Below are 20852 nucleotides of genomic sequence, written 5' to 3'. Positions count from 1 at the left end.
AACAAATGAGGATCTCTGTTGTTATTAGCTGTTAAATGTACTTTTGATTGTATAAATAAAGTGCAAAATGCCTGCCTACTAATACGTGGTTTGATTTCCTGTTAGGCTTACAGAAGGCTGGAAATATTTGTCCACCTTCATTTAATCATGTTACATATCTAATTAAGTGTACTGCTTGCCTTCATGGATCATGCTATTTTCCACTGCTTTAATTGGGCTTAAGTAAATGAGAAGATGTGAACTGAGGGATAAGGAAATGGCTGCTCAGCCTGTTCTAGAAATGTCTAAAAACAGCCTGAAAAGGGGCAAAGAATAGACCTGTGTATTTTAGGGCAGGGCATAAGTTATAGTGTGTGTGGGGGGTTTAATCTATTTCTTTTGTAGCATAGTAGTTGTAATCAAAACTGATATTATATATATATAGCTTTCACTTTAATCCCCAGTAAATCTTTAAAAGACCATCATATATGTGACACCACATAATTTCTGTTGCAGGTGAACACTCTTAAAGGCTGACCGTTGCATATGTAGTAACACTCAAAAGATGTTGCAATAATGTTCCTAAGGCTGCAAGCTCAAATCCAAGAAGTTGCAAAATTCCAAAACTAAGGTGGTCTGTGAAATCATAGTTTGAGCCCTGTGGGTAGATGCTTTGAAGACTGTTTCCATAACCAAATCTTTAAGCTACGTTATCCCGTAATATTTTCCCCATGTGATTCCTTCCTTTTTGTATTGATCGGGTTGGATGAGTTGTAGGGATGATACCGGATTATGTAGTGAGAGACTGTTGGATTTTTTTCTTCTTTTGTTGCCGGCAAGGATGCCTTACCTTGAATGGATCTAGGGATTTGGGAGAACAGATATTAATGAGGAAGATTTTCTTAATACATGGCAAAAGACTATCCCTGATTCAAGACCTAAGCTCTGAGACATTTCAGATTCCTACTGTTGCAGTTGCAGAAATCCCACAGAAAAAAAATGGCCGTTGTTTATTTAATTCTTGTAAGACTTAACCAAAGACCTTAGCTGAAATTTTCTAATCTAATTCAACCTGAGGCAGGCATATGCATGGACAGTTTAAGTCCAGAGCATTAAATTGGTAAAATTATACACAGTTGAAAGCAGGAAACTGAGTGATGCTGCTTGGGATGGGTGCAAGAACAAAGCAAAAAAGCTATGCTTTTTAACAGTAGTTTATTTTCAGGTATTCTGTATGAAGCTATGCAAAATGAACTGTTTGCTATAGGGAACAGCCTAAAGTATGATTTTTAAGATGTGGTCCTGGAAGGTAGGGAAGTTAATTTCAAATTCCCTTGGTCTCTACCTTACTGAATGAATTAATCATTGAACTAACAGCTGAAATGACTTTCTCTGGCTGTGTCCTTTTGAAGGAAAAGTCCCCAACCTTTTGAAAAGAGACGGTGTGACAGTTTAGGTCCTGGAAGAAATGGATGATTTGAATCTTTCAATAGTAGAATTTCTGTGTTTGCAGTGCAGAAGTCAGGTGGCTAAATCCCAGAGGAAGACAAGAGATGCTGCTTCTTGCTCATGTTTCTGATGGGCTTGGGCTGTTGCTGTCCCGACAGCTAGTGGTGGCAACTTCCCAGGTATCTGCTTCCACCCATACATTAAGTCAGGGCATCGGCTGGCAACCTTTCAGAGGCTCAGGAAGGAATAAAAAGCATTTACGAGTGCAGCACTGCCAAGAGAAACCCAGCAAGAGCCAAGACATGGCGTGGCGGGGATTCCTTGCTTCCCCGACGTGGGAAACCAGCAGGAGTGGTGGGACGTGGGCTGCCTTCAGGGCCACGGCCTGAGCTCCCAGCACATATCCTCCTCCCAGCTGGAGGCCAGAAACTGTGTCCCTCGTGGCAAGCTGCCCTGCTTATTCACTTCTTCCCCTAAGGAAGGGGGACCGTGGCTTTTCATCTCTCGGTGGGGCAAAAACCCAGCTGATGGCATTTCTGGCGAGTATTACACATCAAGCCATGCGTCCTCGTTGGCACACTCTGGTTTCTGTAGGCGTAAAGAAACCAGAGGGCCAGCCCGACACTGGAGTTCCCCTGCAGGCCTCGATTTTTCCTTTGATTTTAGGTTTTACACCATCTCTTTGTAGACTTCTAAATCCTTGGGGACTTTTGAAAAAGAGACTCAAATTCCAAAATCGTTTGCTATTTTTAGGAAACTTATCCAAATAATCTGATTTACCATTCCAGCCTTATCTGCTGTGAAATAGCAATGATGTGGGATGCTGAAAGAGTTCAGTAATGCTGAAACGCTATGTTGAGATACTTTAGTACATTAAGTGCAGCATCAATATTTCAACAGTATTTTGCAAATGCACCGAGTGACTAATATGCTGTGTTTTCTTGCTCCTTTGATTTTTCTTATTTTGTCATATGCAGCATAAAGAATAAATCATAGGTGCATAAGTGTGCAGGTTCTGAATTTCCTGGTTGGTGTACTTCCTTCTAACTGTCACTGGATTTTTACAGAGATTTTTACCCTAATCAAGGACTTGAGGGTTTGCCTGATAAAAACAGCACTAGGCATTGCACAAGGTACCCAAAATTATGAAGGTGAACTTGCAAAACAGAGTCTAAAAACTAGGGCCAGTTTTCACAAGCATTTGGATCAGTGATCTCTTCTTTCCATCTTGGAAATTATTGTATTACATCATATGCAGCTCAGTCCTTACAGTAAAAAGGTTTCAGTTAGAGGCTGCAGTTTATTGAATATTATGTACAAAACATTAAGAGCAGAAGATACCAGTTGAGGTATTGGTTGATACTTTTGACTGATAAGGCAGAGCTTCAGGCTATGGATTTTGAACTAAGAAATGGCTGTCCTTTTGTTATCGCAATTTTGCGCATTTGTGACACTACTGGCCACTTTTCTAGTTTGTAGCGCAGTATGGATGGCTTTTTCATATACAAGTCAATCATCTACTCCAGGTATTTTTAAATAACCCAATGATACTATGTATGTAATGTAGTTTAACAAACTAACAAACGTTACTACAAATTAATATAAATCCTTCCTTTAAAGTGCAAGACTTAACTTCTGGTAAAATAAAAATGTAGTGTTGCAAGGGCCTTTCATGCAAGACCTTTGGCAATTGCCCCAAGTGTGAAGTTCTAACATTTAAAAGCAGACAGAGGTTTATATGAGCAATAGAGGAAAAACAGAGAATAATTTTTTCAAATGAGAAAGCTGATGTACAGCAGATGAGGTAGTGAGAAGTGGCAAAACAGCTTCAGTACATGGGGATTTCTGTGAAGTTTCTGTGCTAATGTTGTCATGGGATATGAATGAGCAGAGGATTTTGTAACATTGAGGAAAGTAGTAAAATTAAATTAAGAATTAAGATGTAGCTCGGCTGAATAGCTAAGATTTTATTTAAAATCTGCATTTATTAATTATGTGTATTTTATTAGTAAATAGCATGTTCATTGTCTTTTCATTATGTTGCCAATATCCTCTCATAATATACTTGTGGAAGCTGGGACCATTAGGATTTGGTGTTGCGTAAGGCAGTACAAGGATGCAGCTGCCGCTCTGTGCCCTTTTGGTGCTGAAGCCTGTAAATCTTTCTGGTATTCTGATTTCTATAGTAACAGCAGGAAGCTAAATGTAATACAATAAGCTGAATATTTATGAACAGATATTTTTTTTTAACCCTTTAACCTCAGGTGGGGAGGGGGATGATTACTTAGATCATCTGTGAGTGGTGATAAAGCCAATAAGTAACTTTGTTGTTTAAAAGGTTGTATTTCCCTGTTTACATTTTGCAGGATGATGGCTGTTAACCCTTTTGGTTTCTTTTGCAATCTGTTAATCCTGTAGTGTCTAAATTTAGGTACATTTTTATAATCTCTTTCATCTGGCGGTCTCCAGTTCCCTCATTTTTAATTAGTATTGCTGCAGTGATTGTTGATAAGAGTTGTCAATGTTCATTCTTTGCTAATAAATGGTGTGTGTGATCACTGATCTTGTTAAAAGGTCAGCAAGCACTCCTTGATACTTCTCCCTGTATGATTTTTGCTTGCATATATTATTTTGAAAAGGAGTACTGCATTCATGCAATCTAAACTGTCAATGCAGTGAGAAGTGGTTATCTTTGTCATTAAATTTTTTATATGTGTTGTTACTGTTATTTACTTTTTCATAAAGTGCAGTTCAGTTCCCATCCAGAGAAGTATATGAAAGGATTTTGCTACATACCCGCCCCAAAGCAGTGCAGACACAGAAGGAAATTTTAAAGAACTACTATTGTACCTATACATAATAAATGTAATATGCTTCAGCTAGATTTTCCAAGTCTTATTTTGCTTTTTCATTGTAAACAGGTTAATGGTTGGGCAAAGCAATAGATTCAACAACTTTGCACAAATTTCTGAAGGCTCTGCCTTTTAATGCCTTTATCTCTAAACACTTCTTAGATTTCTAGGGTGTTTTAGTTCAAACTGTGACAATGTAAAGGAATGTGAAAACTCAGAAGAAAGGCCCATCTAGCACGGTTTCTCATCTTTTAAACTGGCCGGTTGCAAAGAAAGCGTAAGATCAGGAGAAGGGTAAAATGATACTTTCTCATTTGCCCGTGCCAGCAGTCAGTCATTTAGGTACTTTCTGAACGGGAGATTGTTTTTGGACAATTGTGCTTAATAACCTGTCTGTATCTTTCTTATGTGAATTTGCTTAATACCTTTTTGAATACATTTATAATCTTGACATCTAAAATGTTCTGTGGCAGTTGCTTCTGCAATTTAATTATGCGTATTTGTTTGTTGGAGTTGTTTCTAAAGCAGATAGTTGATAATTTAATGGAGTGCCACTTTATTCTTGTGTTTGTAGTAACAGTGGATACATTCCTTTTCATCCTGCGTGTGCCATTTATTACTTACAGATCTCCATCAAGTCCCATCGTTCCTTCTGTGAGCTGAAGAATCAGCTAGTCAATTCAATCTCCCCTTGTACATCAGTTGTTTGCTACCCCTGACCATCCTCATCTCCTCCCTTAGTGCTTTTGCTGGCCCATTGTATTAATTTGGGGAGGAGACCAGACTGACATGCTGTGTTCAGAGCACAGTGGATTTATGCAGTGGCAAAATGACAATTTCTGTCTTGTTCTCAACTCTTCCTCTCTCACCCTTTGCTTTTTTTGACCATTAGTAAATGCTCAGCAAACGTCTTAGAAAGACACAAGCCCCAAAAACCTGTTCCAAGTTACACTTAGGTGTCTTCATTGTGTGATGTTTGTTAACTTAGAACCAGTTATTTTGTATGTGTGGTGGCTGATGATTACACTGTCTGCATTGTCTTGCAATTAGAGATTTTCACCTTCCATTTTGTCAGCCAGCCACACAGTTTTGCAAGATTTTTCAGCAGTTTTCTACAGGCAGATCTTGATTTTATCGTCTGGAGTCATAGCAAGCTCTGTCACTTCCACAGGTCTGATTTTTTTTTTTTTTTTTCAGATGATGTATGAGTACAGTTTCAGCCCAGGCCCCAGTGCAGAGCTTTGTGAGACTTCCCTGGTAACCTCCATTACTTGTGAGAGATGTCCATTTATTATTACCCTTGGTCTCCTATTTTTAAGCTGCTGATAATGCATGAAGAGCCCCCCTCCTTACCCCTAAGCACTCTTATAAGAGCTTTCAGGAGATGTTTCTAATAGCTTTAAAATCCAACTTTGCTGTGATTGCATCCCTGCATACCTCCTGATGCAAAGCATGGTGTGCAGGAGGTCCTAGACCAGTAACTACCCATGCTGGCACACCAACAGACTCTGTTGCAGCCCGTGCCCAAGCTGCATGCCCCACTTTCCTTTGTGTGGAAACCAGGGCAGAGGAGAGGAGGAGGAGAGGTTTGATGTTTTGCTTAGGTCTCGCCCCATATGGCCGTGGGATGCAGCTAGACCTGGCATGTGCAAAGCGTTTCCGTCGTACAGACGTTGCCTGTGTCAACCAGAAGATCCTATCATCAGAGTGCTCTTACAGATTCCTGAGACATGACCTCTCCGTGCCAAAGCGCCACTGACTTTCTTCCCTTACAGTATATTTATTTATCTATTAATGCTCCTCTTTCAATCATTTTGCTAGATATAGAAATGAGACTTTACTAGCCTCTGGTCTCTTGAGTGCTCCCTCCCCACTCCCAGACCCATTTTAAGAAATCAGTCATGTTTGTCACCTTCCACGCCTTTTATAAGGGCAATTTAAGCAATAAGCTGCACAGCACAGTTAGTAGTTCAGCAATTCCATATTTAAGTTACTTTACAGCTCATGGATGGATGCCATCTGGTCTTGGTGATGTATTACTATTCATTTTACTGGTTTTGGTTTTTTTCCTTTCTAAACCCTCTTCCACTCACGCTTTAATCTGAAGCTAGTTCTTACACTCGCTTACTGAAAAGGGAGACTCTGGTGCAGAGCCTTCCTGGATTCCTTTATGGAGAGCACTGATGCAAAGATTTTATTTAACTTTTCTGCTATGGCCTGATCTTTCTCAAACACTTCTTTTTTGTCTTGATCATCTGTTGGCTTAGTGGATATTCTGGCAGGTTTCCAGCTTGTGATGTGTTTGAAAGGGCTTGACTGTTGTTTTTTATGACTTTAGCATGACGACTTGCCCAATGATTTTTACATTTAACTTGGCATAATTATGCTCTCTTAGTATTGTCTCAGCATGACTTTGGGACATCCACAAGCCTTCTGGGAGGGTGACTTTTCGGTTCTCTCAGTGTCCTTGGCAGGAAGGGCTAGGGTAGAGAAGAGGTTTGTTCCTTTCAAGTGTCTGTCTGAACATGGTGCTGCTTTAATCTTTTTGCGCATCAATGAGCTGTTTGGTGGCATCTCCAAATGCCTTTCACATGCACAGTGCTTCCTTTTGCTACTTCCACTAAGGAGTTAAATATTAATCTTCCAGATTAAAAGAAAAATTAGGAAGTAGTTTCTCTAAACTGTTAGGAGAGGAAGGCATGCCTCAGCTGACTTCCAGAAAATGCCAGGATTTGCATGACAGCGTGAGCAAAGTCTTGATTTCTGAGGCATTGTTGGCACAAGAGGAGAGTCGCTGCTGTATGTGGAATATTAGCAGTAATTTTGCTGATGAACCACTGCAAGTGACAATGAGCCCTGGTATAATTGGTGTATAAAACAGTGGGCACCTTTTCTGGCTGGTGATACCTTTCTCTGAACTTCAGAAGAATATTTATTGCCATGTGTACATTAAAATCACTTATTATTGACTGTGGTATTGAATAAGCAACGTATTTGCTCATTTAAACTATGATTTGTCTCTTTTGGAATGGAAATGCAAACCAAAAGAGAGTATTTGGTTATCAGCATTCTGCTAACTGCATAATTAACTGTTAATTCCAGCAGATACGTGGGGGGTTTTGCTGTTGGTGTGCTTGGGATTTTAGGGTTACATAACTGGGTGATTATTAAGTTGGATTTTAGCACAAGTTCTCCATTACTGACTGGGAGCTGAAACTCCTTTAGCAATCATTATCCACGAGCTGTTGCCAGTTCCTTTGTTGATAGGCATATAGCAGGAGGACACTTAGCTGAAACGTTAAAGCTGCTCTAAATTTCTTACTGTTGGTTACCTGGGATTGTATTCTCTAGGATCACCAGGAGAACTTTCTTGGGAGAAAACTGATTTTCAGAATTTACTCCTTTTAAGTTCAGTGTAAAAATTGGTAAGGTTGTATGCCTGGGTGGGCTAAAGCCCACAAAATACCAGCTATTTCTGTAGATCTGTTTTCATGTGAAATTATCATCTTTGTCTGATTATCAGCATTCAGCATTGGTGGTCCTCAGCCTAATCCCTGTTTTGTTCTGGGCTCAGCAGCCTCTTCTTCCAAGTCATTACTATAGTGCTATTGCTCCCAGCTACACACCCCTCAGTCTGCAGCATCCCAGTCACCTGATGAGAAGCTTGTGGGGTTAAATGTTTTACTTTGGTAACAGTGGGTTTACATGTTCCTGTGGCAGGGCTGGTGGGGGGAGAGCATTATCGAAGCTCTTGCCTTTCAGCAACTTTTAGAGCAGGATATCTTTTTTGCATAACAGTGCTTCCTTGCAGGGAGCGGCTTTCTTCTGTTGCATGTCAGATTCCTGCAGGAAGACAGCAGCAGGAGGCATCTCCAGGACCCTCGACCCAATTCCCTGCTGCTGCAGGAGGACCTCGCCATAAAACCTCTTTGTTTTCAAAGTAGAAGGTAGTGCCAAGGCTGTGCTGCTGTGTCAGATTAATAGGGCACAGGTTTTTTTCTTCTCCACTGTCTAGGTACAGAGAAGAAATGCTGACTATCAGTAGTGGCTAAAGTCAGGTAGGACAGGACAGAGGGATTTGGGAGCAGCAGAAGGAGCTGAGGTGACATTGGTGGCAGGTCTTGCAGCTTTGCTTTAAGCCATGAGTGCTGGCATCTGCCTGCCTCTGTATGAAGGACTGTGGGCAATAGCTGCATCAGGCAGTTCAGCAGTATCAGCCAAAATGGCCTGGGGATGTAGAAGTACGCTGAAAACAAGACTGTCACTGGAGACTGAGGCAATGGCACTTTGTTTTTGGTTTGGTTTGTTTTTTTCCCTGGGCCTGGTACGAGAACAGTGTTTTCCAGCAGCACGATAGAGCAGGCAGCCAGGGGCTGTGGTGTTGTAACCTGGCTGAGATCCACCATCGCTTGTGTAGGCAGCAGGGTGGTCGTCTGAGGCTGTCACCACCTGGATAAACCACCTAACTCCCAGCCTATGTTTATCCATGGCAGTTTAACCAACTGCAGGGCAATAGTTGAATTCTCTATCCCTTACTGCTTAGGGAGAGCACCTGCTGCCTCATCAGGAGGAGGACATCACTGGTGGTGCCAAAGTTGGGTATTTATTTCTGCTGACTTACTGGCAAGTTAAAGGGACAATGGGCATGACCCAAATTTCTCTCCAGTTGAAACTGATGACAAAACTGCCATTAATTTCAACAGGATTGAGTGCCCGCATTTGCCAGGTAATGGGTATTTTTTCCTTCTTGGAAGGAGATGGCTCTAAAGCTTTAAGAGTTGAACTCTGTGTGTTTAAGGGAGTATGATTTTTGTCTTTCTGCTGTGTCTTGCAGAGTGAGCAGAGATTAGAAAGTGCTGAATAAGAAATAAGTGCTGAATGAAAAGTCATAATTGAATTTTGCCTGAATTCTGCATGTATTTTGGCTTGGATTTTGATCAGTGCAATAACTTAATGATGCTGCTCCAGTACTGCTGACTTTGGTTGTGTTTATAATGGCTTCAAGAGGGGAAATGGGTGTCTGGGTACAGTCCATTGAGCAGAACGATGCACAGTGTTCCCCAATGCCACCACACACAAAGCAGTGCGGTGATTGCCCCTTTGCACAGAAGAGTAAGTTCAGTTTTGTGCTAGGTAGTGTCGTTCTGTTCCCACCGGTCTCCATGATGGAGCTCTTAAAGTAGAATACTCGCTTGAGAAAGACTAAATTGTTGTTACAATAATATGTTTATTTTCTTCTTTTTCCATGAACCTCAAAACTTTTCCCGGACAAGTGAACCCCTCCAAAGGCAGGTAGGATAATTCAGGCCAAGGGCTCTTCTGATGAGATGGTTTGAGCAGCTGAACAAGGGACTCTGTGATACCATGTCCCTAGTCTTTTTCCCCCTTTATCCACAGCTTTCCTGCCTTGCCCTAAAGGTGTCTGGTGATGTTTCACTCCTCTCTCTGCCAGGTTCAAAGTGACCCCTTCTGGCATGGTGGAAAGCATGCCTTGCTTTCTGAGGTTTCCAAACTGGTTTTGACCTTCAGGCCTTTGGCAGGTTTTCTTGTTGGATTGCATTTGTTTGTTTGGTTTGGTTTTATTACAGTGTAATGTGCTTTCTGAATTTCCCCGAAATCATTTTAAATGATGTACAGACTTCAAGTGGATACAGGTTTCAATCTAGCAAAGGAAAGGCTCTTGATTATAAAATTGGAAACAGTTCTTACAGGGGAAAGAAGGTAAAATCAGGAAACACAAAGAATATCTTTGACGACGTACTTTTGCCTCAAGTATTGCTTGGTCTTTTCCTAAGTCTTTTCTGAGCTGCAGAGGCTGAGGGACTAAGTCAGCTGCATGTTTGTTCCTCTGAGGTGCTGTGAAAGGGGATGTCTTTGCCCAGTTTTTCTTAGGATTATCAGCAAGATACTTGAGTACTGATCAAACTGGACTTATGACGACTTTGAAAATTACAAGTTACTTATTCATAACAAGTTGTTTCTGCATGGCATGCCTGTAGTTTCACAATTTTGGATGTGGCTGGCTTCTGTGGAGATCACATAAGGGTATTAATGAGATACATGACTGCTTTGATATTTAGAATGCCTTGTCTTCAACAGTTTCCTTAAACTATCCCTCCTCCCCCGCTGTGACTGCTCAAGTCCTACATATCTGTTGTAGTTGGGTGGCTCATCCCTTGGTGATTTGGGGCATGACTCCCATTCTGGCTGGGTGCTCAAGCCGTTTGCCTCATCGCTTGCCCCTGTGTAAAAGGATGGCTGCTTCCATGGAGCAGGGGAACAGGAGCAGCTGGGCTGGTTTGCCACTTCCTCATCTCTGTGGGTAGATGTTGAGGATGAAACATGCTGAGGTGTTGGGCTGGGACTGCAGAACTGGACTCCATGCAGCCTGCCCATGGAATGAAGATGGGAGATCTGGAGTCAACCTGGGAATAAAGGTGACAGAGAGGAGAGAGGTGATGACATAGAGGTTGCGTGGGGTTAGGGGGACATCCCTGGTCAAGTGGGGAGAAAGGAGAAGATGAACTCAGGGAAAGTACCAGGGATTCTGTCAACCAGGAAAACGTTTGCTGCAGTCGATTGAGAGGAACAAAACCTCTCTTCCCACCGAGGTGGTTGAGGTGCCTTGGAGGACTTCGCCAATGGAGATACCCTTCTCCCCAGGGGAAGGGAGGGAAAAGCAGTGGCAGTTCAGTTCCAGTGGGAGTGTGGTAAGCAACTGTGTGACCAGTTAACACAAGGTACCCGTGTTCAAAGAGGCTCTGCAGGAGCAGATAGAAATTGGACAGAGCAGTAGCTGGGGGGAATGGGCTGGTTGCGGCCACTCTGCCTGCCCACAGTGCCGCAGCTGCAGGAAAGGTCAGGCAGAATGTGAGACGGGCATTAAATTAAGCCTGTAAGGAGACGCTTGGGGAACTTAAAATGGATTAACTTAAGGTGTAAAGTTTAAAGAGTATTATTATGAAGGAGGATTAAGCTCAATTGAGCTAATGACACCACTTTTGAATGTGTATCCACACAGTGGATTCAGAGCTTTGGCTCCACGCCTTTTATTACTTAAATGTACTTACCTTCTTAAATGTCCCTATAAAGAAACATGCCCTTGTATTCCAGATCTCCACATTCTCCATTTTCTATGTCAAGAAGTGTATCTGCTGTGTCAGAGGGAGAACTGGTTTGGGTTTCTTGGGTTTTGCCTTTTTTCCCCGCCTCTCCTTTTAAAAAAAATTAAAAAAAAAAGGTGAGGGGGAAGGCAACATAGAAACATAAAACATTTGTTCATAAAACAAAATTCTATTGCTTTACTTTGTTGTTCTCTCATAGTGTTGGGATATCTGTGATGTCAGCATCTGAATTTTCCAAAAGCTATATACTGTCTTACTTTACACTGAGTGGGTTAAAAATCAAATGCAAAGTTGAATTCGATAAACTTCCAGAAAATGCTTATCTTAAATTATAAATGGAATCATGAATTAACTAACATAATTTGTAGTTAGTAATAATTTTTAAATAATAAATCGACTGAATTGATTTTTCAGGAGGGAAGCTGGTTTGAAATCACAGGTTTGCCCTATGTTAAATAAAGTGAGTAACTAGTTCTATGTACAATTCTATCTCGCTACAAACAATGCCATCAGGTTTTCCTTGAGGGTAAAATAGAGATCAATATTTGTAAGTAGATAAAAGACTAAATATTGAGAAGACAAACAACAACAAAAAAAACCCCCACCTGACTTTTAGTAAAATTCTTCCATTTACGAATCATACAAAAGCAAAACAAATATAAAGAAAAATATAAGAAAAGTAAAATGTTACAAAAAGCGCAGTGCAATAAAAAAAAAAAAAGGGTTTGAGTCAGGATACTTCCAGGTCAGCTGTCACAGAGAATGTTTTGCCATGCTGTTTAGTGAAAGCATATGAAACCTGAGACAAAACCTCAAAATGTTTCATTTTATTTGCTGTGTGGCTTGTGGTATCGGATGAAAAGTCTGGCACTTCTCATGTCTGTGGAGGTCAAACGCAGGCAGGGATGGTGGCAGCTGCTTTATGTTCTGAGGCTGGAGAAACTAACTTTGGTGTCCTGCAAAAGTAATAATGGATATAATAGGCAGTTCTTATTTTGAATCCTGCTAGTCTTTAGCAGTCTGAGATATACCTTAAAATGTATTTTTTGAAATACAAATGTCTCTTATTAATCATTTGCCTTTCAACTTCAGTAAGTATCCTTCTGAGCCTCCTGGGAGAGGTCGGTCAGGAGCCACCATTATCTGTCCTAGACCTGGATTTGGTAATTTTGGGAAGAGGGAGGGGAGCAGGAGCAGTGGGAGGGAGATCACTCTTGGGGTCTTTTTCCTCAGCTGTTTCTGGGTCAGCTCAGAGATGCCTGCAGCCATTTGGTCTCTGGGCAATAACAGCCCATCAGGCAGAAGGACCTCAGGCTGGTTTAGGGTGATGTCCCCAGAAGGGGATAGGCTGAGTCACACAGTGTCCAAACATGAAGGAGCCCCCATCCCTGGCACACTCTGTCATCCATGCTAAGGGCACGTCCAAACACCAGGAGACATCCAGGTGCTGCTGTGCTGGGTTGGCCACAAGCCTTGGAACAGTGGCCACCAGCCTTGGGCAGACCCAGGGCTGGAGCAGGCCCCCAGGCACAGCAGCTTCAGAAATGCCCTTTTGTGCGCACCTGATGTCTTTTAGTTCTGAAAATCCTTTTCTGTTTCACCCAATCCCAGTTACTGAGGGTCGCTCTGGTGGACGTTCATAGCACGCGACCGGCACTGAGTGTGCAAGTGGGGTCTGTAAGTCCTCTGCAACGTGCAGCCGGGTTTGCATGCTCATGCCCGTGTGCATCTAGCAGTGGAGGCTGCCCTTTTTCAAACGGGGAACCAAGTGGTATTTCAGTCACCATCCAAAGACTATTTTTTTCTATTTGTTTTCTTCCCTGTAGTCCATGATGCATAATAAAAATAAATAAATGTGTTATTACTACTATTATTAAATTAAGGAAAAAAAAAAGAAGCTGGAAGTTCTTAGTCTCAAGAAGAGGGTGGAGTGGGGGAAAAGTGCAGAGCCCATATAACAATGGGGAGTCTGCTTTATTAGTATTAAGGAGGAAAATAAAATCTGCTCTGGCAGTAGTGAAATAAAACACCAGGAAGATTACGTCAGTCTTTGTTTGCACACAGTATGATTCTTCTCTTTCACCAGCCAATTTGTACATTTGAAAAGGCAGTTGCTTGGTTAAAATAATTAGCTGAACTTCATCCAATTCCCCAATTATGTGAAAAAATGTTTGAAGAAATATAGACAATTGTTGTCGAGCAATTAAAAAAAAAAAGTAGTGGTCACTGAAGAATTATAGCGCCTTGTCCAAATACCCGCATATATATCAGGAGTTTCAAAATGAGGTAGGCAATTCTCAGTGACTCTTTGCTGTAGCTGTTGTGGTTTGGGATAGCGACTTTGGAAGTATAGCAAAATCCTAACTAACTCTGCCTGAAACTTGTGCAGGGTAGGTGAGCCTGGGATTGCCTCAGAGAAGAGAGAGAGGGTCTGAAGCTAAATGTATCAAAGTGTAGTTACAGGAAAAAAGTAAACTGGATAGAAGTCATGTATCCTTATTATTTTATTATTTAACAGGAAAAACATCTGTATTAATGAATGAGATCATCTTATTATATACTATCCAGACTATCTTAGATTATTATTTTGGGGAAAAACCATACAGAATTTTTGAACATTTCAGTGTTTGATTAAGAGAGCATTGCAACAATTTGACTAAGAATTCCCCTTAGGAGGTCCAGTGTAGTATATTAACAAGAACTTCAGTGACTGGGAAATCATTTCTCCTTGTTCCTACACTTTCATCCTTGGAGCTAGACCTGTTGCATACCCAGGAAAAGTAGTAAGCAGACATTTTTGAAATGGAGGTTACTTGGGAAGGATTCATAAGTGCTGCTGGCTGAAGCAATGGTCATCCCAATTGTTTCTTCACTTCAGACTCTGCAGTAAAAATAACATAAAGGCAGTAGCATGAAGTCATGCGTTTTATTTTAGTTTTGTTAAACCACTTCCCCGTTTTCCAGACCTGCCAGCTGTATTTTTTACAGGGTTGTCTTATTCGGGATGAGAAGAGTCAAAGATGCCTGCTGGCACGTTGGAAATCCCTGATCCCAGGGCCCTGCTGGCTTGTGGACCCGACCGTGGGCGGTGGAGCTCTTCGCCATGGGTTTTCCAGTTGTCCGTGGCTGCGGGCAGCCTTGGAGGCTGCTGGGCTGGCGCTGACTGCTCCGGGTGGTGCAGGCTGCAGGTGTGAGGCAGTCAGTCCTCCTTGGCCGTCCTTTCTGCCGGCACCAGGCGCTTCTGAATCCTGTCTCCACCTGTACGTCAGCTGATGGGGGATGTACCATTTAAAACATGCAAGCAACGGGTGTAGATTCCCATATTGCACCACTTCCGACCACTTCAGCAGGCTCATTTCCATCTGCAAGGGTAGAGCTGAACAGACGCTGACAATTCAAACACATTTTAAAACAGTTTTGCCAGTTCATTAACATCGTCAAGTGTATAAAACTCAAATTCTGTTTGTTTCTGTTCCTTTTAGGGAGGGTGGATGTTAATGCTGCCTGTGGTCTGCCAGGTAGCAAAGTGAACTCAGCCATCCATTGCGAGTGGCGTAGTAGTTGATGCCCAGGTCTCCCAAAGCTCGCAGGCAGTGGGTTTTTCTGCCAGCCCGGAAGCACAGGGCCTGGGCAGCCCTCCGGGGCTGACCCGGCTCCAGCTTTGTCTCTGTAGTCCCCAGCTCCCTTACCTAACCTGAACTTTGCAGCTGCGGTGTGTCTTGCTGACCTCTGCACAATCACTGCTTGGTTTCCAGGTCACGCCTCACTTTCCTCATGCGTGGGCTGCCCCGTGCGCATTGTGCTCTCCCGTATTTATCCTCTGGATTTTGTTTCTCTCCCTTTGCAGGGAACGGATGCGCCAGTCTGCTATGTTTGAACTGTGCCAGGGGATGCACCAGATCAGTCTGCAGTTTGTTCGCTTGCAGCTTAGCTTTGAGGAGTACACTATAATGAAAGTTTTGCTGCTGCTAAGCACAGGTAAGTTCGATTCATGATTACATGGGAATACTTGAAAAAATTCCAATTCACAAAGAGGTGCAGTGATTTTAACTAATGTGGCAAAAGAGCCAAACTGGCTCCAGCAGGGTTGCAGGAATAAGCCTGGTGTTATGTCTTAGGGTTTATCTGCAGATCTCGCTCTCTGTTAGCATGGGAAGTGTCTTTGCAGCGTGCATGTGTCATGTGCACTGGAAGGACAGGCGTGTCCAGGCAAGGGGCTTTGGCCCTTCTCTCTGTACAGGAACAGCTTGAGTCAGCCAGGCATGCCAAGAAAGTGCAACAGCTGTGGGGATCGGGGAGAAAATCCCAAGTCAACACTCGAAACCACTGGTTTGGGTGACTTAACGTCACCTTCCGGATCAAAAGATGCACATTGCCAGTACTGCAAAATAGGTAATTTTCCAATGCCAAGTGAATTGAGAACGGCAAGACCTTTTACGGGTCCCTGAAAGTTTAAAAAATGACAGTGCACGCTTTATTTTTCTCTCTAGTGTCAGGCTTTGAGTCTTCTTAAGGTACAAAATTACAGCTTGGTGTTTGTTACAGCACTGTGTAGTAATTAGTAGATCTCTTGATCTTATCTTACTGAAAATGTTGAAAAACTCCCACCCCAGTCCAATTGTATAAATACTTAGGCAGTTCGTACATTACTTTTCCATCAGCCTTGATGAAAAAGCCAATTACTTGTAAACAAACTGTCTTCTGTTATAATCATGCTCCTTTTTGTGGGATCCATTCAGTGACATCACGATGAGATAACGCATCAGCTCAACTGGTGGGTGTTCGTGATGTCACTTCAGTGAACTCACCAGGCAAGAATTCCCTCGGCAGAAGGAGGCTGGATGTGGGGGTGTTGCGCAGGGAGAGGAGGAACAGGAGATCAAAGGGGCTGCTGTGCTTACTCTGGCTTTCACTTGCAAACTGTTGGCAGCAGGACGCACACCCAAGGCTGCCGGGGCCAGGGGCTGCCTGGGCTCGTGCACCACAGACTGTCTCCCCATTTGGTGGCGAGCAGAGCCCACCAGCACACCCTTTGAGATCTTGCTGTCTTCTCCCGTCACTCCATCTTCTGCCCCAGCAAGCCAAGAGAAGAAACGAATGGCAAACAACTGGCGTTAGTTGTGCAGCACTAGAAGGTGCTCATCGCCAAAACCACTGAAGGATGCCAGAGGGGGCTGATGCAACGGCAAGTTGAGATGCCCATGAGCCTCCCAAGTCCCCAGCCATGGCGTGGGCATGCTGGCTGCAGGCTGAGTTAGGTGCCTACAAAGGGGATTTGCAGCATCCAGTGGCAACCCCTTCAGGCGAGGTGGTGGGACGGGCACTTTCTGCCTGTCTGCTGTGCCTTTAAGTCAGACCTCGCCTGTCCCACCCAGCTGGTAGCTGTGTGGTTAAAGTACTTGCCTTTGGAGGAGGATGTGAAGCTGCAGTTCATGTCCCGGCTGGAGGGGATTTGGATCCGCTAACAGAAACCTCCTGGGGCTGTAAGATTTTGGGGCTCGGCTCTCGCCTTCCCTCCCATTGAAGCCGTTCCAGCTCCCCCGGACGGGGAGACATGATGCCTGTTGGGGTGCGCTTTATGTCCCAGCCTACAGGGTCTGACCCCCGGGGCCTGCTCCACCGAGGGGTTCGAGGAGACCGCCTGCTGGTGAAACTGGGACTGTGGGGAGTTGATAGGCTCTGGGGTAGCCCTAGGGGGTGAGTGGGCTTTTTTGAAGGTTGTCACTTGCAGTCTTTCCAGAAGCAACTAGCAGTGCTTAACGTGGATGTGCTCAGAGCAGATCTAGCTACCAAAATGTTCTTGAGAGAGCATCAGGATTGGAGGTCTGGCTCTACTACCTTTTTAATCAGCCCTAAAGGGGGAGAATCTTTAGAAAAAGAGCCTAAAGGTGTTCTAAAAATGTAGCAAGATTTCGTTAAGCTAGATTTATTATTCTGCCCTCTTGAGAGTGTTAACTAATGACTTGAGCTATTGCGAGAATATGTTAGGTGAGATCAGCCTGGCCACTTAACTTCAGCTAGCTGGATCCCTTTGGAACACACACTATGGTCACTAGAAAACCTACTAAAAATAGTTTGTTTTGAGAGAATCAGGATATTTATGTTATAGAGAGGGAAAGGAGACTGAAATGGAAATGAAGACAGTGATAAACCCAAAAAGCGTCACGTGAAGGGCAGCAAACCTCGTTTCAAATGATTGCACCTTGATACAACCTTATGACAGAAAACACCAGGTTTGTTTACATTTAAAATTTTTTATTGAATCGTGTGATGAGCAGAGTACAAGTTATTCTGAAACTTTCATGATGACCACATCAAGGAAGCTTCACTCCATTTACATGTGGAATAAACCACACATTACAACTCAATTGTTTTTTTGCTTTCCGCAGACCATAGATTTTGGCAGCTTGCCAAAAGCATTGCTGCATTTAATAAGTAAAATCAGAAACACTGGGCAAACCTCCAGAATTTCATGTTTTGCTTGAGTTCTCTTTATTTGTGGTCTTTCTTTCTTTCCTAGTAATCTGGCTGGGGTGATGGTATAATAATTTTCAGACAGAAGAGTAAAATACATAGTAGTAGACAAAGAAAGAGTGACTCTAACAGTCTTTAGGCAGCATGTAGGAATAGAGGGCTATAAATATTAAAGGAACTGTAAAGCCTCTGCATTTTGTGTAAGGACCACAGTATGCTCTGATGGCTTTACTCCTCTTGATTGGTGTCTCTATATTCATTCAGCTTGAACTGAATTTGGGCATCTGTTCCAGACAGTTTATTCTATCTGTCGGCTGACTGACTGAGAGATTTGGCATCTAGAGTTTAAAAATTAAATATTACATTTATATACTATAAATATGTAATATTTACCGAGCGATGGGCAGGTTGGTGCATTACCTCCTAGGCTTTTTCTAAAGAGTCCTCCTGATGTACCCCCTTCCAGCACTTGATGTTTGCAAGTCCTTGCTGCTCATGTGGTGGTAGAGCTCCTGCTTGTTTTCCATTGCTAAATTGCTCTGGTAGATACTGGTGATAGAAGATATCGGTGCTTCTTCATAAAGCTTCTACTCTGGAGCCATTTGGGCGTTTGTTACATGCTTATGATGTGATTGCAGTGGGATAGAAGGCAGTTCACAGGATTTCAAAGAGAAATGAACAGGTGAACAAGACAATTTCTATCAAGATGTTGAGTCAGGGTAAGCTAAATTGGAAGATCACCTTTTTTTTTCTTTCCTTTTTTTAATAAGTAACTTCCCCTTTAACTTACTCTGACATAGCTTTCTGGCTTGCTTTGAAAATAAACTCACTCCTGTACAGCGTAGTATTTTGTTTTCCTTCTGTGGACTAGCATTAAGAGGTGCAGAGTAGAAAAATGTTTGATAGTTAAGCAGTATTCCACCAATCCAGGTATTAAAACACCAAAACATTTTGTGTAATGTTGGAAACCCCAAACAGGTTATTAAACAGAGATCTGATCCTATAAGCCATTCCTGTTGAGGCAGAACCTGTGGCTGTGCAAGGGTACTTGCAGTCTGTACAGAAACTGTATTTGTTTTTGTAATTAGCCTTGCTGATACCAGTCACAGTAAAAAGTATCAGAAAACTCTACTTTTAGCCCATCTGTGAAATGATCCCTCTGGCAGATGGGAACTTTGACAGGACACTAGAAATGCTTGCAACTGTATGTCGTGGTCAAACGTTGGGTCAGGGTGCCTGTTTGGAAAATGGTCTTCTGTTTCATGCAGAATAATGGCTCTCTTTGTTCTAGGTGTTATGCAGATGCTTACTAACATTCAAAGAAATTTTAGATGTTACTTGATGGCATAAAAATGTGTCACTTGGTCTAGCATTTCTGCACATAACAGCTGTAATTCTGTACCTTCCCCTCCTTTGCCAAGTGTGGGGAATCATTCAAGAATCATAAATCACATCCTCAATTTCTAAAAAAAAAAAAAATAAAAAAATAAAAAAATCCTTCATCCATCTGCCTTTTTCTTCTTTTTTTTTCTTTTTTTTTTTTTTTGTGGTTGGGTTGTATTAAAAACAGTTTCAGCATGAGGTTAGCATGTGTCATATCTCTGAGATGTTATATTGTCCTCTGCCACAGCTTCTGCAATCACAGATCTGGAGAGGATGCTCGAATCACTTGAATATCTGTATGATGTTGTTGATTCCTTACCAATGTCTGTAAAATTATGGACTTTGCTTAAAGGTTTAATTCTTTCATCCATTAACCAGTGTAACTTTTTAAGTATGCACATTAAAAGAATAAGCAATGCAGTTAATATTAATATAAGACTGTCTTTTCAATGACAGTTCCCAAGGATGGTCTCAAAAGCCAAGCTGCATTTGAAGAAATGAGGGCAAATTACATTAAAGAACTAAAGAAGATGGTAACTAAATGTCCAAGTAACTCTGGGCAAAGCTGGCAGAGATTCTACCAACTGACTAAACTTCTTGACTCCATGCATGATGTAAGTATGACTCCTCAGGGAGTGCAGACAAGTTAAGCATGCAAAAATCTCTCCATTAAGGTAAATCAGTAGTCTTTAATTGTGTTAACTAAGAGAGAGAGGAAAAAAAAAGTTCTTTTTAAAGGAACATCTGAGAGGAATTGTTAGATGAATATAAGGTCAACTGCCAAGGGAAATAAGAAAATATAAGTCATTAAGGGCTGGGTCCTGCTGCCTTCTCCTATGTTAAATGGTAGCATGTTCCTCCAATGATTCACTTAAGGTCAGTAGAGCTATCAGTGGGGTCAGGGGCTCTTCAGCAGGAGAAGTGATGTTAGGTGTGACCCCAAGTCAGACACAGCACAAGCACGCCACGCAAAGTATCCCACAATTTGCTTCGCAATGGAAGGTGCTGGGTTAGTGTGTCATGCATCTAACATGTCTGATGTGCTAATAAATGTTGAATTAATTTGGTGATCTTTTACAGCTGGGATTGTAATAATGATGACTTTAAAAGATGTATAAAGACCTTGGAGCTACCTTGGGTATTTGAAGCTTTATTTGAGCTTTTGAAGTATAAGATTCATTGTATAGTTAGGTTATTTCTACAGGCCTGTCTCATTCCCGTGTGAGGTGTTTGTTTCACGTGCGTCGGGTGTGCGATGTGATGAAGGACATGGGGAAACTAAAAGTTTAGTCCCAAAACGCTCAGGCGGTTGGTGCCTCAGCCCAGAGTGGGTCTGAAGGGTTGTGGTAGGTGCGTAGTGCGTGGGACCAGCTTGCGATTTCAGAAGGGGTATCAGTAACATTGAGCTGTTGAGGTGGGAGCAGCCCTGTTCTTAGAGCCAGTAAAATGTTTAAGTGCAGAGGTTAACCTCTCCAGATGCTTTGAGCAGCAGCGGGGGTATATCTCCATGTTCTCCGTCACAGGGCCTGGAGTTCCCACAGAGAAAGCCAGTGACCCAGCTGTAATGGTCTCCTGAAGCTGAGGGGGTTTT

At 42.5% G+C, this 20852-nt stretch overlaps 1 protein-coding gene across 1 annotated transcript in view; it reads left to right on the top strand.

Moving 5' to 3' along the window:
• The window catches only part of LOC104620836 (mineralocorticoid receptor), a gene marked incomplete at its 5' end in the record, with an annotated part of 92954 nt that overhangs the window by 61420 nt on the left and 10682 nt on the right, over nucleotides 1-20852 (top strand). The window contains 2 exons of the mRNA XM_010287160.1: nucleotides 15252-15382; nucleotides 19718-19875. Of these exons, the coding sequence (XP_010285462.1) occupies nucleotides 15252-15382; nucleotides 19718-19875 (289 nt within the window). The remainder of the gene's footprint in view (nucleotides 1-15251; nucleotides 15383-19717; nucleotides 19876-20852) is intronic.

Source organism: Phaethon lepturus, unplaced genomic scaffold (genome assembly GCF_000687285.1).
Source record: "Phaethon lepturus isolate BGI_N335 unplaced genomic scaffold, ASM68728v1 scaffold1275, whole genome shotgun sequence".
Taxonomy (NCBI): domain Eukaryota; kingdom Metazoa; phylum Chordata; class Aves; order Phaethontiformes; family Phaethontidae; genus Phaethon; species Phaethon lepturus.
Note: the sequence above shows the minus strand (reverse complement) of the source record. Positions and strands in the feature narration are given on the sequence as shown.